This window comes from Helobdella robusta, assembly GCF_000326865.2.
Source record: "Helobdella robusta unplaced genomic scaffold HELROscaffold_14, whole genome shotgun sequence".
In the NCBI taxonomy this organism is placed as follows: Eukaryota; Metazoa; Annelida; class Clitellata; order Rhynchobdellida; family Glossiphoniidae; genus Helobdella; species Helobdella robusta.
The window spans coordinates 1,938,791-1,958,734 of NW_008703782.1; the positions used below are offsets into that span (position 1 = coordinate 1,938,791).

A 19,944-nucleotide genomic window follows, 5' to 3' on the forward strand; every position below is an offset into this window, starting at 1 on the left:
AGCTAACGCAAAAGAGAGAGAGTAACCTTTAACCTTTAACCTATAACCATTTAACCATCAGGCAAGCCCGTTCGTTAATCATTATTGATAAAATTGACTGAATACAAGGAACAAAGTACTCTAATGTTTGTATAGCAATGTTGTTACTATTTTGGGTTACGATGGAATTATCTGGAGCAACATGGTACGATTCGTACAAATACGTACAAATTGTTTTGTACGTATTTCTATGGAGTCATTCATCTGTTAATATTGTTTAATTTTTTTTTTTCAAAGTCCGTCTTGTTTTAAATTGTACAAATTACGTACAAACACTTTCACATACACACACACACTTACAAGCACACATACATGCATAAATACGCACGCATCCATCCATACATACATTCATACGTAAACTTACTTGCGCTATTTGCTATTTTCATACGCACGCACAATTCACACACAACACACACAGATACACACCACACACACACAACACACACAGATACACACCACACACACACACACACACACACACACACACCACACACACACAGATACACACATTATGCACACAAAACTCACCTAATTTTTTCTGACATATAAATTTTTACCTATACCTACCCAAGAAGAAAATTTACGCTCATCGAGCTGACAACATAAAATTGAAGCGAGACATTTCCATTGGCTCTGAATTATTCACGTTCTACATTCTGCTCTTCTTTTAATTCTTGTTATTGTTGATGTTGTGTCAAATCTATCTGTATGCTAATTGTTTTTGTTTGAATAATTTTTTGTATATGTTTGTATGTTTTTTTGTATATGTTTGTATGTTTTTTGTATATATGTTTGTATGTATCTGCAAAATATTTGTATGCCTTAGTATGCCCTACTACTACTACTACTACTACTACTACTACTACTACTACTACTACTACTACTACTACTACTACTACTGCTACTACTACTAATACTACTACTACTACTACTACTACTGCTACTATACTACTACTACTACCACTACTACTATTACAACAACAACTACTACTACTACTACTACTACTTTATACTATTGCTGCTACTGCTACTACTATTACCACTTCTAGTAGTAGTAGTAGTTACTACCGGAAATTTTAACGCCTTAAAACGGCCTTTAAACGACATTTTCCTTCTACTATTATTATTTTTACTACTACTATAATTCTTACAAAAAATTGTCGATATCATCATTACCATTACCATCCCTATCAAAGTCATCATCATCATTGCCAGTATCATCATCATTATCAGCGTCATCATCGTCATCATCATCCTTATTTTCTGAATCAACACAACAGAGTTTTAACATAGCAGTAAATCGATCGATACTAAGTATTCAGTCATGAAAACCATTCAACGAAGAGTGTGTGTACGTATATATGCAGCGTGATGTCATATGATGCATTTTAATATAACGTAATGTCGTAAAATGTTGTGTGCTGTTACTTGTAATGTAACCTGTTGCCATGCATAGTGGAAATGACTATATATCAATGCTGTTAACTGCTGATTGCTTTGTGAAATGATCTCATGCTAGTTACCTACCTTTATGAAGTCAATCAATTAACTAAGTATCTACTTAATTAATTAGTGTAAAATTAATTATACAATTAGATGGATGAATTAATGAATGATTTTTTTTTTGTTTTTAATTTGTTTATATAATATTATATTCTTTTAGGTTATATTATTTACATTTTTGATTAAATTTACAGTTTGAAATTGTTTAAACCTGATGTTTATTGTTGATATTTACAAATTAAACTGAAAATCGATTTCACAAAAAAAATAATTCATCTTTTCACATTCCTCAAATTTTATTATTTATGCCTGGATTCGCACTGGAACGGGCACTTCTGTTAGACTTCTATAGCTACGAGGTCTAATTTTTCTATTTCAAGTGCGCGTTTATCAAACCAAAATAAATTTTAAAACGGAATAGATTGTTTTGAAAAAATGTCTGGGTCTGTCAAATTTAACAGACAACTAGAAACAACAACAACAACAAACACTCAAGCATTTTTTGAACAAGGAGTTAATAAACAAACAAGCAACAAACCAACCAATCAATCATTCAACCAACCGACCAACCAACCATCCAACCAACCATCCAACCAACCATCCAACCAACCATCCAACTAACCATCCAACCAACCATCCAACCAACCATCCAACCAACCATCCAACCAACCATCCAACCAACCAGCTAGCCATCCAACCACTCAATCAAACAACCAGCCAGCCAACCAATTGACCAATCAACCAGCCAATCAATCCATTATTCAATCAACCAATCAACTAACCTATCCATCATCACGAAATAAATCACATAGCCACTTAAGAAGAGCAAGAAGAGCTGTGCAAACAAACATCCATTCAATAAACAAAACTTGAAATCTCCTAATTAATCACTTGTCTCATATATTCCCATTGGCAATTTAATTTCCTACTTAACATTTAACATTCAGACATAAAATCAGGCATTACCTAACCAATCAACTGAAAACATAACCGGTTGACCGACCAACCAACTGACCAACCAGCCAATCAACCAACCAACCAATCAGCAAATCAACAACCAACCAACCAATCAACCAACCAACCAACCGACCAGCCAACCGACCAACCAACCGACCAGCCAGCCAATCAACCAGCCAACCAACCAGCCAACCAACCAACCAACCAACCAACCGGTCAATCCTTCAAACTCACCGACACTAGAATTCTGACTCAGTTTAATAGCATCGGAATATGCATCCTTGACATAGAAACACCTGATGACAAAGGCGTATTGTATATCGTCATTCATCGATTCCGTCCATTTTGTATGTTTCGAGTCAACTTTCTGTTCACCAGAACAGGGAAAACTTGTTGTTTCAATTGTCACCAACCGCCCTGGTTTTGTGGATGTCATTCGTTTGAATTGAAAAATGACTATTTCAATAGAATCTATAAATTATTTTCTATTTTTCAATGCTTTTCTATCAAGAAATGAGATTTTTAACCCAAAAAATAGTATGAAAACCAGAGTAATCATTCTCATTTGTAATTTAAACAATATTATTGAAAATTATTTTTTTACTCTTTAATATTAATTATTAAAAATTAGAAAATCATACCAAGACCAACCTTTGAGCTGTTTGTTTGAAATTTTCTGATTCAGCTTATCGATGAGGCAGTTGACAGTCGTGTGCTTTTTGTCAGGAACCAGATCAACACAGCACAACGTCTGGCTGGAGTTTCTGTCCGTTCTTGGCTCCAACCATAGCCTATCAAAGTATTATTGTTTATTATATTGTAATAATATCGAAAGGTGATAGTGTATCGGTTAAGGTGCCTGGCCCAGATGTTGGAGTGACTGGCTTCGAATGCGAGGGTGAGGAATGGTGAAATCAGATCATTCAGGGATTCTTGTCAAAAAATTATTTTATTTCACCAAAGTGAAACGTGCACAAATTTAAGAAATATGTACAAACTGTAATTTTGAAAAAACAATTTCTAATCTAGAGATTTTTAGATTTTTTTGAATTTTTAAAAACTTTTTTTCTTTGAAACAGCAGCCAACAACTGCTGATAATAATCCGTTTAAGTGTTTTTTTTGCGTTTTTTAAGAAATACTCCTTACATGGTTAAAAAAAAATTTTTGGCGTGAACAAGCTTTAATTTTTTTAAGTTTTATTTTTAAAATCCATTCTGTATAGTCGACGCAATGAATACAACATGATACAATGGGATAACAAAGTACTCTAATATTTGTACAGTTATGTTGTTACATTGTTGCGAATAAGGTAACGACGATAAAAACCAGAAAATAACAACCGCACAATAAACACACACAAACGAACACACACACACAAACGAACACACACACAGACATACAAACGAACACACAGACACACACACAAACACATAGACACACACACAGCGACGCGCACACATCTCAACAGTCCAACTAACCTCAAACCGCTTTTGAAATAAGTTATAGAATCTTCAGTTGTACTTTTCGAGATGACCATCTGCGAACTGTCGTCTAATGTTGTCGGGTCCCAAGATGACCAAACAATGGTCTGACAGGACATTACTTGCACTTGGGTGTTCTTACGGAGCCATTCGTTTGCGTTGTCTACCAGTTTGCTGTTTGTGTATGTTTTTGGTTGTTTTTGTCAATTATGTCTGTGTGTATCTCTCTCTTTCCCTCTCTCTCTCTCTCTTTCTCTTTCTCTCTCTCTCTCTCTCGGTGTGTGTGTGTGGGATTTTTTTTTCTGTGTATGTGAAAGTATGAAAGAATTTTTTTTTGTTTTCAAGTAAATTTCCATTGTATAAAAGTACATATTTGAAATTTTTGATTAATTTTTATGATATCATATAATAAATTTTAATTGACTGTTATTAAATGATTATAATTCGCTATTTTTTTTCTAAATTAATTTTTTTAGCAGATTTGAAGTTTCACTTAGAGCCAACCATACAACACGCCCATACATAATGCAACGTTTCGGCTAAACATAAGACATACCCAAGAGTTAAAATTAAACCGGACCGTGACAAAACTATTTGTATCTGTAGTCAGTGAAATTATTTTAATCTAATTTTAAGGTCGAATGTGGCGAATAATGTAATTGAATGTTTTGAGGAGAGTAGATGTGTGAGCTATGAAAAGTAAAAACGAGATGAAGAGTAACATCTAGCAATTTAAGACCTGTTGATGTAGACAGGTTCGATCCAGTAACTGATACGTTGGGGAGTGGAAAACTTACAAGAGTTGCTGTGGCGTGCCAAAAAACATGATTTCAGAATTTTGGGCATTTAGTTGAAGGAAATCAACTGAATGCCGGTCCTTTCGTAGATGAATTTTGTTATTAAATTTTAAATGAGTAGAAGCAGCATAATTTACCTAACACGCAATGAAGAACATGCGTGTTGCTACTGTACAAGATGCTTGCCTAGGTATGTGGGAATGTTGTAGCGTAAGTTGATTGCGTTTTCATTTCACTAACTTTGGCCTGAGTCAATTCATTGAAACCATTTGCAGACGGCACAAATAGCGGTACGGTTTATCAGTTATAAAAATGAAATTTTTTTTAAATTAGAAAATAATAATGGATAATAAAAAAAATAATTAGAAAATAATAATTGATGGATGATAAATAAAAACTAAGTCTTTATAAAAAAAAATTTAATTCGTAGGAGAAAAAAAAACAAAACGTCGACGCTCTATAAAAGTAGGCCGCAGAGGTTCTTGACCGAAAATGTGCCATTTATGTGATGAATGTGCAGTGCATGAATGACTGACTGACTGACTGACTGAATGAATGAATGAATGAATGAAAAAACGAACGAACGAACGAACGAACAAACGAACGAACGAAAGAACGAACGAACGAACGAATGAATGAATGACAAATTCTTTGATTGATCAAACGATAACAAATGATACCAACAAAATTTTGAAAAAATGTGTCAACAAACAAACAACAAAACAAAATAAAAGACAAAAAATAGATAAAAAAAACTGGCATACAAAATAATAAAATATTCAGATGGATGAAAGATTATCACACGATCAAACCATCATATTTCAGATTCATCATTTCAGTCCGTCAGATCTGCTTCATGTCCAGCAAACCAATGCTAAAACATTCATTGATCTCTGCAGGCAGATGTTATCTAACATTATTGCAACGTTACGAATAAGCCCGTGATTGAACTTAAGACAGGGCCCCCCTTCTCATAAAAAGTTTTTTTGCCACAATATTTTAATGTATCATTTTTTCATTATTGATATTAACTTACTGAATCATTTTAAAATGGAAAAATTTAATATTATTTCATAACATACAAAAGACGTTTATAAATAAAAATGTACAACCATGTTGTGTCAAACGATTGGTGTATTATAATTTTGTATGTATATACCATCATCATTATATTCCAACATTTGTATGTATCACATCATCTTGTGTGCATCATCATTCTGTGTGTATCATCATTCCGTATGTGTCATCCTCATCATTTGTGTTTCATCATCATCAGGATGCATGTATCAGTATCGTCATGTGTATATCATCATCACCATGTAAGTATTATCATCCACCTCAGCTGGCTGAACCACATCACAGAATCAATCTAATCGGTAATTTGTATATTGCTCTAGTTTAATCTGTTTAATTAAGACAATCTGGTCGATGTATTTTTTCTTTCATGTTTGATTGTTTTTGTTTGATTCTTTAAGTGTTTGTTTGTGTTCGCATACTTTTTAAGAAACTAATCGATTATTAACTGAATGACTAATTGATTATTAATTAATTAATTAATCCCATGTTTTGTAAAAACCAGTTACGCTATGTTGAAGCTAGAAACTATAAAAAATATGGACCACTATTAAATAATCAGTGATCTTCACTAAATACATATGGTCTCCACTAAATAATTAGAGATCTAGATCTACATCTTTGTTGCTTCAGGGCCTCTCTCTTCAGCTGTTAATCCGGCTCAGGGCCTTTCTCCTCAGCTGTAAATCCGGCCCAGGGCCTCTCTCCACAGCTGTAAATCCGGCCCAGGGCCTCTCTCCACAGCTGCAAATCCGGCTCTGGTATGGTACCTCCGTAGGTATATTTGAAATTATCAATGCTGTTTCCAGTTCTTAAAAACATTTTTTTTAAACATTGATAAAAGCAAATGGGCATAAATATTATTTGTATAATGAGTTGCTCCGTATAAACTTTGACTGAGGTATGGCGTGGTATTTTGTATGTAATGCAATGAATAGTAAGACGTGATGCAAATATTTGGGCGTATCGATTGAATATTCATGTATGCGCTTTGGACGTTTGTATGTTCACATACAATATATTATATATATATATATATAATATTATATATATATATATATATATATATATATCTGTTTTTTTTAAATAGTGCTTTTGAGAAACATTTTGTTTGTAATAAGCGCTATACAAATTTTCGAATAATTATAATATATATAAATCTGATTGTATGTATATGCGTGGCATGAATATGTATGTAAATGTATAACAGTGTTCGCGTGTACTTTTTGTATGTTTTGTTATTCAATGTTGTTTTTTTGTGTTTTGTTTGGTTTTTTTATCAGGATGTGAGTTTATTTGTGTTTGTTTGATTGCTTTTGCGTTTGTTTGTTTGTGTCTGTTTGTTGTTTGTTTGACGTTGAAATGAAATCCCAAAAACCTTCCCATAAATTGATCCCTCGCGAATATCGGGTTGCCCATGCAAGGAAATTATTTTATTTTACAATTTCGATTTTTGTTTTTTATTTTGTATTTTCCTCCTCTTGTTTTTTTTATTTCAGAAAAAATTCTTTTCTGTTTCGTTGAGTCGTTTTCAATTTGTAGCAAAGTTTTGTGGAATCAACTGTAAGAATGTGATTCAACTGCGATGTAATGAAAACTTTTGTAAAAAAAAGTCAAAAATCTCAGTTGCATGCACCATACGGAGATCCATTTATTCCACGAAATTGAAAAACTAACAACACGCGAAAATTGGTAAAATTCAATAAAATTTCTTTTTTTCCCTACTCTCCGTTATCACAGAGGCTGTTGTTGTCGTTCTTTGGGAATGAAAAATTGATGGCTTGCACAAGCCTAACGCAGTACAAACATCATGCTATTCCGTCATCATGCAAAACCACAAAGATGCAATTCTATGTCTTCTTCGTAAGCCTCATTATTAACAGTTTCATAGTTAGTGGTTAATAAATTGTATATCGCAAAAGAACATTTGTTTGATTATATGATACACATAGGATGTATAAAAAACTGTTTTGTACATATACAATATACACATTGGAAATTGTATTTAATACGAACATACTCTATGTCGAAAATCTTCCATACGGATTGCCAGATCAAGAATGATATTACTCTTAATGTATTAAATATATAACCGTTTAATATGCAATAAATCTTATCAATGATTTCAATTCATAATTGAAATGTTTCAGAATATTTTTTTGTAAAAAAAAATTCAGTGCTTGACTGTCAATACTTTCTTTGAATATTCCATCGACATTTTTATATGTCATCAGCATTACACTCGTCCTTATCACCATCTTCTTTATTATCTCTACCATCGTCCTCGTCGTCCTCACCATCGTTAATATTAATAACAATATAGGACGATAGAGCTGCCCATGTTGTTGACTTAACATTTCTTATGTTGATTGTATTGCTGTTTGTTCAGCGCGGCCGAAAAATTGCATTCGATATTGGCTTATATCATGGTACACTTATATAAACACATGCTCCTAAATAAGTTTGGGGAAATCATTTGTTACATATTTCTGCAATATTTTCCCACACTTTGTCGTTTTTGCATATACAATTATACATTGGAAATTAAATTTAATGCGAACATATTCTACGTTTAAAAACTTCCATACAGACAGCCAGATCAAGAATGATTAAGAACTATCATTTTTTATTCCTACATTTGGTGTTACTCAGTTTTACTTATCATAGTAGTATTAGTAGTAACATAAGGGGTCTAGATAATTTTTAGAAGGGGTAAAAACTCAAAGATTTTGTGTGAGGGTCTCACTGAATTCGCCACTGAATAGTTGTAGCATTGTTAGTAAGTTTTATTAGTAGTAGCAGAGGTTGTAGTGAGGCTATGATTGATAGGTTTCTGTGGACCTAATCGAACTTTCTGTCACTTCTGTTTGCAGCATTCAAATTGCAACAGAGAAATATTTTTTTGCACTAAGCACGTATAGCAAACCATTTTTTATCATCATCACCGCTACACGTTTCACACACAAAAAAATATGAACATCCATTGGTTTCGGCAAAAACCTGGCTGGTTGGTTGGTTGGATGATTGGCTAGTAGGTTAGCTGGTTGATTGGTTGGTTGGATGATTAGATGGTTGGTTGTTTGGTTGGTTGGTTGGTTGGTCGGTCAGAAGTTTGATTGATGTGTGTGTAGATAAATAAGAAGGCTGGTCTAAAGATATGCTACATAGATGTTATGTTGTTGGATGTACAAATTCAGTTTTTGGAAGCACATTTTTTAAAATGTGGTCCTTCAATCCAATAAAAGTTCTGAACAAACTCGGTTGTGCCAGACCATGAATGTTTATTTGCTTAACTTTTCAAACTGGATTGGTATCTATAACACTCAAACAAAATGTGCGTTGTTTTTGTTTAAAAACATGCCTATCGAAAGATAAATAACGAAACATTAACCAAAACATTGAATAAAAATTATTTCAAAAAACAATTCCAACCTGAGATTACAGGAGGACATGGCCCATTTATCCGGTCTGACAAATTTTTTTGAAGAAATAGAAGCATGTGGAGGCGGTACGAAATCCTTGTACTTCAGTTTCCAGTTGCCAGATCGAAAGGAATCTTTCGTCGACTGTCGCTTACTTCTCGATCTGAGGGAATGTTTACTGGAGGAAGCCGCTGAAGCGTGGCAAGCCGCTTCTGTGACGGTTATTTTCACGCCGGCCACGACTTCATCGTCGGAACATTCCAGGCCTGAATCCGTGACTGCTAACAAACGCGCGCTTGCTTCTGGATCGTTTGATAATTTTCCGTTAATCATGCTGCTACTCGGTGGCGCCGTGCCAGAGTTAGACATTTAAGTTTGGATTTTAATTAAAATTAAGTGGAGAAAAAAATCAGTATGTTGGATTGCTAGTTTCAAGTTTCAGATTAAAATATCAGATATTATGATTATTCCCAAACGAGTTGTTTTTGTAACTTCAACAAAAAATTCATGAAAATATAACATTTGAAGGAAAAAAATTGAACAAACGAATTTATTTATGTTGGGAGAAAGAGCAAGTCAAGATCCAACGAATTCCACGCAGAATTTTTAGCCTAATAATCACGTGAAATAAATAAAGAGTGGAGTGAATGCAAGTCGACAGAGACGAGGGATATTTCTTATACGACTAATAAACATTCAGTAGTAGTCAGTCTAGTGCGTGCGTGCGTTTTTGTATGTCTGCGTGAGTGTGTTTGTTTGCGTGCGTGTGCGTATCTTTGTGCGTGTATGTGTGCTAGAATTTGTTTGTGTGCGTGTGTTTGAGTTTGTTTGTGTGCGAGTGTGTGTGTGTGTGTGTGCATCTGTGTGTTCGATTACATCTCTGTGGAACTACCAACATTGACACACGAAAAAATTTCCACTGAAATAAATTACACAATTATATATTGTTTGTATGTATTTAAAATGTTTACATAAACATTATTATACATACACATATATGTATATATATAAACATATCTATATATATATATATATACTTATATGTATATATAGATGTTTACATAAAAAAGTATTTGTCAGTACAAAACATAAAAACTGATAAATGTATAACTACACACACACACACATACACACACACATACACACACACATATATATAAATATATATATGTATATATATATATATATATAAATATATACATATATAAACATTATTATATAAATATATATATATATATATATACATATATATATATATATATATATATATATATGTATATATTGATGTGACAATCCACAATAATAGTATAATGCGTACAAACGCACCGAGCAGCTCGTCGTACGCAACAAATTCCTCGGGCAAAATTCTGCGGCTTTGCTGCGGTTAAGGCAACACACGCCACACACACACACCAACACACACACACATTGTTTGTATACGAACACATGCGTACGACTGTCTCATATTTTTTACGCATACATAAACGTACAACACGTGCTTTTACGAAATGAGTCGTGTAAATCTAATTATACACACCTTAGAGTCGTGTATAAATTAGGAATGTTCACACCTTATACACACCTTAGAGTCGTGTATAAATTAGGAATGTTTCCGAGGTATGTGAAATTTTTAAGTCAAATTTTTCAGCAGTACACACACTGGTACAAAGACACAGATATGCAAACAAACACATCCCATACACTAACATAATCATAAAAACATTGACATGTATTTATCTTAAATTAAAAAACTTCATTTCTTGTTTATAGCAACAAAATTGTTCGCTAAATTTACAAGTCATTCTTTACAGATATGCATAATTTTTTAAAGACAGATTTTTTGAAATTATTTTTTCAAATACTTTCCAAGTTTGGCGTGCCCTTAATATGAAAATCTTAGTTATTCATTGTTAACTCTCTTTTAAAGAATTCAATTTCCTGATTTACCAGCAACACACTCACACACGCACGCACACCATATTTACACACATACACATACACACACACACGACTTATACAAACACGCCTGAATCCGTTCATCACTCTGAAATCGAACCTAGTAACTGCGAAAGCATAAGCAAGCGCCTTGACCATTGCACCAACCACCTCTAAGTCAATTTTTATTTTCAACGAAAACTTCAAATATATTTGGCAATAAGGCCGTAATTTTGTGCAACAATTTAAATTCTTTAGAGAGCTTTTTTCCAAAACTTTCTAATGATTTCCCCAATGATCAGTTGATTTGTCTTCTACTCTTTTAACAATTTTGCTAAATGGTGATGACGATGATGACGATGATGGTTAATGGTGATGACGGTGATAATGATAGTACAAATAACAGTTTATAAGCAATTTAAACTGAAAGGAAGTTAATAAAATGACGTATTAAATGAATCAGCGCTGAATTATGACTGAAATTTAATTGTTTCCTAATAGAGAAATGGAGCTTTGACAATTATGATGATTGAATTGAAAATTATAAGGTAAATATTACTACTGCTGCAGCTTCTACTACTACTCTACTACTACTGCTGCTACATCAACTACTACTACTAATACTATTACAATTAGTACTGTTGCTTCAACTACTACTGTTGTCGCAACTACTATTACTACTGCTAATAGTTCTACTATTACTACTACTACTATTGCTTCTGCTGCTGCTACCACTACTACTACTTCAAAAAATAATGACATTCTACAGTGAAATAATGAAATGTTTGTGACAAATAAGTTAGCGGTCAATTACGGCCTGAGCTTATCGAGAATGCAATTTTTAAGTGAGACTTACATTTGAAGTCGTTAAAATTTAATTATACACATAATGATTAATAAGTATGTCATTCATTTGGATGTATTTCGTCATTGGAATTATGTTTTAAAATGAAATTAATTTATATGGAAGTATTTTGTCATTGGAATATTCTTTGAAAATGTAAAGTGAGTTTAAATTGCCTTTGAAATGACTCATTAATTGGTATGATTATTATTCAACATTTTGTTGGATATAAAGTTCTCCAGATCCAGACCTTTTAACGCATCGGAGAAATTTTTAAAAATTTACCATAAACTTTTATATAAGTATTAGCTAATTATATTTAAATATTAATTATTTTTATTGAAATTCAAATAATTTATGATGTCATCTGCATGCAATGTGGGGCTGTTTTTAGGCTTCGTGATGTTCGCCAACAATCAGGCAGCCATAATTTTGGAAGGTTTTTGAAAAAAAAAACTTAATTTATTGCCTGATTCAAATTCAGTTTCTTTAATAAAAAATAAATATTTATTTAATGTCTTTTTTTAAATTGCGAAATGTTTATGTATCAGATTAATGTGTGAATTTGCGTTTACAATTTACATTTTACCAAGGTATAAACACACACATACTTACACACACATATACCACGCAAACACACCACGCACACATACCACACACATAACACACACATACACACACAAACACAAACAAACACACACAATTACATAAAGAGACGCACATGGGATAGTAGAAGACCACGCGTTTGAATCCAGTCATTGCAACAACGAGTGCAAGCATTCAACCATTACACTATCCAGCCGTTCATATAATATTGATACATATATATAAATACATATATATATATACATATTATATATATATATATATATATATATATATATATATATATATATATATATTTACATTCATTTAAGTTACAATCAACACAGCTATAGTTATGGGGTTAATATTATGATAAATTTAAAAAAAATCGTCAGTTAACTTTTGTTGTAATTCTCAGGTGATTCAGCAGCAGGTCATCTTAACAGGTCTGATAACAGAACTGATCAAAGGGATATCGTCGTAAATCTTCTAATTTACGCCGATTACACAGTTTACAGCAGGTAGGTTGAGTGGTGGTTTGTGTGTGTGAGTGTGGTGTGTGTGGTTTGTAAGTGTCTGTGTGTGGTGTGTTTGTGTGTGTATGTGTTTGTGTGTAAGTGTGTGTGTGTGTGTGTGTGTGTGTGTGTAAGTGTGCGTCAGATCAGATCAGATCCGAGATATTGATTCTAGACATTCAAAATCGTGAATTATTCTACAAACTATTTATCATTTATGTAAAAAAAACTATTACACGCTCAAAAAATTAGACTAAAACGTTGATAATATGATCTTAAAACAACAAGTTTGTCTTTTCTACAAGGTGGTTGGAAGTGGTGGGTGATAGAGGAAAAGCATTGAACTATCTGAAGTCATATTTTTCTCACGTCACATCTGAGGTAAAATGAGTGAATGTAATAAAAATAATCAAAAGATTACTGACTTGCGTACAAATTATCACCACTCGTTCAGGCGAACAAGATATTTTCAACAATAGACGAGCCATCGTACAAGATTGAAATCAACCTTGCAGACCTTTACATTGCGGAGGTGGGTTAAATGATGCTTTTGAAAATTTAACTGTATTAGAAGTGATTTTTTTTTGTTTGTTTGCAAAAATTTAATTTGAAATATTCATCAGTGTCTTTGCTGCTTTTAAAAACATTGGATGACAAAGTGTTTGACTCTTGCTGTATATATCTATTTTAGTGTATACAATGTAAAATTAAGCAATCTGTAACATGATGCTCTTGAAACAATAAATTAGCGAAAATTTTATTTTAAAAATATTTAGGTTTCTGCGATTTTCAAAATTATCTATATATTGATTTTTAATAATATTATTCACACAGTCATCCGAAAGCTTGAATATTTCTGGGTACCGCACAAACAGCATTAAATCTAAAGTTCTGGATCAACTTATTAGCTCATTAGAGGATTGGGTGAATATCATAGAAGCGAACTTTGAAAACTTCAACGTTTTCGTCTTTTTTACCAAGTAACAATTGTTTTGTTCAAAAATTGTTTCAAAATACGTTTATCATAATATTAACATAAATTATACACCAGATGTAGATTTTTTTCTGAAAAAATTAAATTTTGAAATTATATTTCAAACATATGTTAACTCAAAAACTCAAGTGAAACTTTGTTGCTGAACGGTTCGGTGGACGGCTTGGCGGTAACCCACTCAGCTTGCAAAAAAATTAAACCAGTTACAATTGTGAGAATGTCTAATATAATTAAAAATGCATATGTTCTCAGCCACGAACTGGCACACGTGTTAGTAATCTTCAAATATTTTTTTACTTTTTTTAAACTCCCTAATTTTTGATTGTCAATTTTATTTCTAGCTTGTACAATTATTTTGTTGAACATATGTTCAGGTAATATAGTAAAATCTCATTTTGTTAAACTTTAATACGCTGCAAAGATAATCAATCTAAAAAAAATTTTCAACTTTAAGCAAAAATTTATCCGCAATTATATTTTTAATTTTCTACTGTTTCTTGCATCTTTCTTGTTTTCAGGAATTCAATAGGATAATAACTGGTGAATGCCTCCCTGCCCACACGCCCACACACCCACATACTTACACGCCCACATACCTACATGCCCACACGCCCACATACCTACATGCCTACATGCCTACATGCCTTTATTTCTTGAAACTACTGCCATCAATTGTCGTTTTTGCAGAATGTTCAATTTTGTTTTCCAGATTCGGAGCTTCTCATGACGGCCTGAAGGGCAACAATTGTTTAGCGGAAGATTCTTACGTCATGGCTGCCAAGTATAGCGATAAAAACGCTATAAAAAAATTTTCATCCTGCTCCAAAAAAAATTTCAAAGATTTTTTTGATTCATTGAAAAAGTTAGTCACCCCGCTATAAATATTACGAGAGATGTTGTTTGATACATTTTAAAAATTGGTTATAGTGCTGTAAAAAATTTTTCATTTCAATAATGGACTATATTTTCAAACTTTGAAACAGAAACTGCTTGCTGAGAAGCGTTAATCCTGCATCTAGAAATCCTTTCCCCGAGGCTATAATGACGTCTCCAGGCAGAGTTCTAGATCCAAACGTGCAGTGCAAATTGATTTTTGGCTCGTACTCCTATTATTATCATTATGTAAGTTGTAATTTTGTTTTATTAACTAAAAACTTATCGCTACTTATAACTACCAAGATGCATAGGGAAATCATTCGTTGCTTTAAAACCAATTCGAAGTTATTGTGTGGCTTTGTAACTTTTTACGTCCACTGATTCACCATCATGGTTTTATTGTAATTAATTTCAGCCGTTTCAGTGATTATATTTTATTAACTAACACCAGAGTGATAAGAATGTGTGTAACGAGTTGACATGTCGGTTTTATAATAAAACAAACTACGTGTACCTTGCCTACCCGAACACAACCTGTGGAGCGCACAAAAGTTGTCAGAACGGTCAATGCTTGAATGATTCTCTAACTGAAAACGATAAAGGTTAGACGAAAACATTAAATTTATTTGAGAATTTCAATAAATTCGATTAAAAAATAATGTACTTTGAAAAGAATCCTGTCTATACGGGGACGAGCCAGAAGTGTTTGTAAGAGATTATCAGAAATATTACGAATGCTCCATGTTGAATAGTCGGCTTTGTTATATTGGAGAATATCAGAGGCGCTGCTGCCAAACGTGTGCAGCGGCTAAAAATATTTCAAGACCAGGTTTTAATAGCATTTTTCCTTTCAATTTAACAATATTCACTACGTAAACATCTAGATGTAAATCTCGTGTTATCAGGAAGCACTAATTATCATGCAGCGGTCTGTTAAATTATTCTCTCTTTTTCTCTCTTTCTTTCTCTCTTTCTCTCTCTTTTTCTTTCTGAAAAAACACATTTTTGCATAAGTTTTCCATCAAAAGTTTGTAGAATTATTATTTAATACAATTATTACAAACGTATTCACAGAGAACTGTTGGTACGGCGACAAACTAGAAGACCTGTTAGAATACAGAAATGAATCTTTCCGGTGCTCCATGAATATGAGTGGCTTCTGCTACAATGAAAAGTATGCGGATAAATGCTGTCAGACCTGCGCTGATGCCAAAGATGCAGGTCTGTTTCCATTCATTTCCAAAATTCGATTAAGAATTTGACTTCAATTCACAAATCAAATTTGACTTTACAAAATTTGACATTTTTTGCAAAATAAATTTATTTACAAAACAGTCCAATTAGATATATCAAATTATTTCAAAATATTATCAATTAATTTTTAAGTAAAAACTGTCTTAACCAAATATCTAACACTACAAATTAACACTCTTCCTCGTTATAAGAAAAATAAATAATAGCACTAAAAATAGCAATCATGAACCCAATTTGATCATAATTCCAGGAAATCCCGATTGTCCTTACGGAGACATTGCAGGTCCGGTTGAATTTAACCGAAAGTCACTTGAATGTTCTAAGGAAAATTCCGTTCACTGTAAACACCAAACATACGCAAAGCATTGCTGTAAGCTGTGCGCTGCTGGTTCCCTCATTACAAAGAGTTTATTGTCCAGTGGTTGACCAAGAGTTTCGCGTCAAGTAAAGAGGGATGATTTTAAAAATTCAAAAGTTGATGACTTTTTAATAATTCTTATTTAGAAAATTTGAATAATTGCATCTTTAAACATTGTTTAAATGGGTTTTCCCAAATCCGATTTTGGGTAGGTGCTCTTGACGAATTTCCCATGGCCTTATTTTCAAATTTTTCTGTTAATTTTGAGATATGAATAAAATTTTGTATTCTTTCATTAGTTAGTTCAGTTGATACTACAAAATATTAAAGGTATTAAATTGAAAAATATATACATCAGATCTACCATCAATATGATGATAATATGAATATAAATATCAAGATAATATTATATCATAATTAAACCCAATTGGCGTTGGAGTTCATTTTATATTTATTTATTATTCGCTAGCTGGAAACGTCTTCTTTATATTCGTTCTGCAGATAGATTCAGCTATCATTTATAATGTTCAACTTCTTACTGAGTTATTGTATGAATTGAACAAACACGATAAATTCATTTTTACTTCAATACAAAATTTTCGCTCATTCACTAGGTTATAATTAATTTAATTCGATGTATTTCTGCAGTGGAGCCAAGATATGAACATGGATTACAAGTCCCACATGTTTCATGGTCGTTAAGAAGTCCCGCGGATGATCAACTTTTGTTATTTAGTACCCTTCAAATGATATTGAAACTACACTTTGTATGTAAATATCCAATCAACAGAAATATTCAAATTGCCCGAAGTTAAAAATAATCACCACTACTATGTATTTTAATATCTCTTAGATAATCTCTTATCTCTTAGATATTCTTCAGAGGTTACGAATTAAATGCTTTATTCAACCAGTGCATCTTCAGTTTCTGTTTGAATTTTTTTACTGGAGCGATTTTTTTCAGTCGCATTGGTAGATCGTTCCAATAATTAAATAATCGAATGAGATAATGTAAGAATGGAAGAATACTCCGACACTAACACCCGATTTTGTTAGAATAGGCGTCTATATGCTGACCCTGCAATAATAATAATATATTCCAATAACTAAATAGCATTCACGTGCTCTTATGAATGCACGTCAGATCGTAAAACAATCCAAAAATCATCCACCACACTTGTAATAAATGAATAATTTATGTTAATGAGAGGACCGACGATGGCCTATTTCGCCCCTTTTTATGCTTCATTGCTCAAGTACCATTTCACCTCAAACAAATTACATTTGAGTGCAGTCTGGCCAAGCACCAAATATAACCTAACCTGGCTAGTGACGTTAAAGCTGGAACGCCTTAGTTCCTAATTTGCATGATATTTTAAGACCTGTTGTGATGTTATTGTCGCGCATTTATTTTAAATTTGTGTAGATAGATGTAAAATATTATCTCTAACTTCATGTATACGTTTTTACAACATTTGTGTCTATTAGAAAAAGATAGACAAGTATTTTTTTAATCTAAATAGGCTAGAAGTATACAGTAGAATCTAACAAAAATATATCTAAACGTCATCTTTATCTATCTTCTCATTACTTATTTTAAATACCTCTCCATTTTGTTCTCTCTCTCTCTCTCTCTCTCTCTTTTTCTATCTTTCTCTCCCTCAAAATACAAGTAGTAGTTTACCTTATTACTCTATACGCTCTATAAAATAAATTTTTCAAGCTTTTATTTCTTAAAAAATGAAATTAGGTGCATCTTTGGCAATAAATAAATGGTACCTCCTAGGTGCCTTCAAATTTAAATAGAACCAATTTAGAAAATAACTAAATAAAATGAAATCGTCGTTCCATTAGCATAATCGTTTATAAGATTATAACAGTTAGGTAAATTATGAGACCTGACAACGTTTCTAAACAAAAAACCATTCTTATGTATGCTGTAAGAATAATCATTTTTATTGATAATTTCATTAATATATATGAATAATTTTATTTTCATATCAGGGGATACTTTCTGTAGCGCACGTTAAAAATGTAAACCAAATCATTCGCGGCTAGAAGCATTAATTCCCACTCTTTCAATCACCATCATCATCTCAACATCGCAACCACCATAATCACTATCATCATTATCCTCATCATCATTATTATCATCGTTATTTTCATCACTACTATCGTCATCACCATTACTATCATCATCATCGTCGTCGTCATCATCAGACATTAATTAACGTTATCACATTAACGTTATCACCTCTTATTTTCTTATCATTGGCACGGCGACACTCTTGGCCACTGGTATGCCTTGCAGACGGAATTAATATAATTACGTCACAGATTGAATGCATGTGTGTTTTGTGTGCGTGTGCGTGCTTGTGCGTGTGCGTGTGCGTGCGTGTGTGCGTGTATGTGCGTGTGTGTGTGCTTGTGTCTAAACCATCATCATCAACATTATCGTCGTCGTCGTCTTCATCATCATAGTCCTCTCGCATTCGTGTCACTACAAATAAGTAAGATCGTTCATTAAACATCACAGACGTTCTATCTCTCTCTCTCTCTCTCTCTCTCTCTCTTTCTCTTTCTCTCTCTCGCTCTCTCTCTCATTCTCTCTCTTTCTATCTTTTTTTCAAATTTATAAGTTAATTATATATAAAATATATTTTGATGAACATATTATCAATTATGTCATAATAATATGAATTATGTCATAATAATATGAATTATGTCATAATAATATGAATTATGTCATAATAATATGAATTATGTCGTCACCACAAATGTTATCACAAATACATACAACATCGTTATTGTTTTTTGCAGACATCGTCGCCATCATCTTCATCATCATTATTATTATCATTATTTTTTCTCATTCATTCATTCATCATCATCGTCATCATCAAGCTTTCCTTTTAATCTATCCACCAGGGAATGGAAGAAAAAATGAATGAATGAATGAACGAATGAATGAATGAATGAATGAATGAACGAACGAACGAACGAATGAATGCTTTATCAATGGGTTCAATGAAGTCATTTCACTGTTTACATTGCGAATACCCGAATGAAAACAAACATATACAATCAAATGTATACAAAAGTTTGTTTGTGTGTATGTATGTATGTGTTTGTGTGTATGTATGTGTGTGTGTATGTATGTGTGAGTATGTGTGTGTGTTGAAGTGTGTGTCTGCGTTGGCATGTGTGTTTGTGTGAACGTGTGATCATACATAAGTTATAACACAGATAACATTGGTAGCTGTGCGATCAAACAAATCCACAGCGAAATGTAATGTTACGCAAGGTTTG

General features: G+C 32.7%; 3 protein-coding genes across 3 annotated transcripts; 2 read left to right on the forward strand and 1 right to left on the reverse strand.

Moving 5' to 3' along the window:
• Positions 1–1,845: 1,845 nt before the first annotated feature.
• HELRODRAFT_168861 (hypothetical protein) lies at positions 1,846–4,827 on the reverse strand (the record flags this gene model as incomplete). The annotated part of the gene is made up of 5 exons (XM_009014714.1): positions 1,846–1,912; positions 2,796–2,916; positions 3,151–3,290; positions 3,979–4,155; positions 4,721–4,827. 5 exons carry the CDS (start codon positions 4,825–4,827, stop codon positions 1,846–1,848), a joined length of 612 nt encoding a protein of 203 aa, XP_009012962.1.
• A 4,475-nt stretch (positions 4,828–9,302) lies between these two features.
• Positions 9,303–9,884, forward strand: HELRODRAFT_168862 (hypothetical protein; the record flags this gene model as incomplete). The annotated part of the gene is made up of 2 exons (XM_009014715.1): positions 9,303–9,634; positions 9,803–9,884. The coding sequence occupies 2 exons, from the start codon at positions 9,303–9,305 to the stop codon at positions 9,882–9,884; spliced, it is 414 nt and encodes a 137-aa protein (XP_009012963.1).
• Positions 9,885–12,413: 2,529 nt separating this feature from the next.
• HELRODRAFT_168863 (hypothetical protein) lies at positions 12,414–16,703 on the forward strand (the record flags this gene model as incomplete). Its single annotated transcript, XM_009014716.1, has 12 exons — positions 12,414–12,492; positions 13,057–13,159; positions 13,459–13,534; positions 13,608–13,685; positions 13,988–14,133; positions 14,277–14,417; positions 14,857–15,009; positions 15,131–15,269; positions 15,475–15,625; positions 15,697–15,852; positions 16,098–16,244; positions 16,528–16,703. 12 exons carry the CDS (start codon positions 12,414–12,416, stop codon positions 16,701–16,703), a joined length of 1,545 nt encoding a protein of 514 aa, XP_009012964.1.
• Between the last annotated feature and the right edge of the window lie 3,241 nt (positions 16,704–19,944).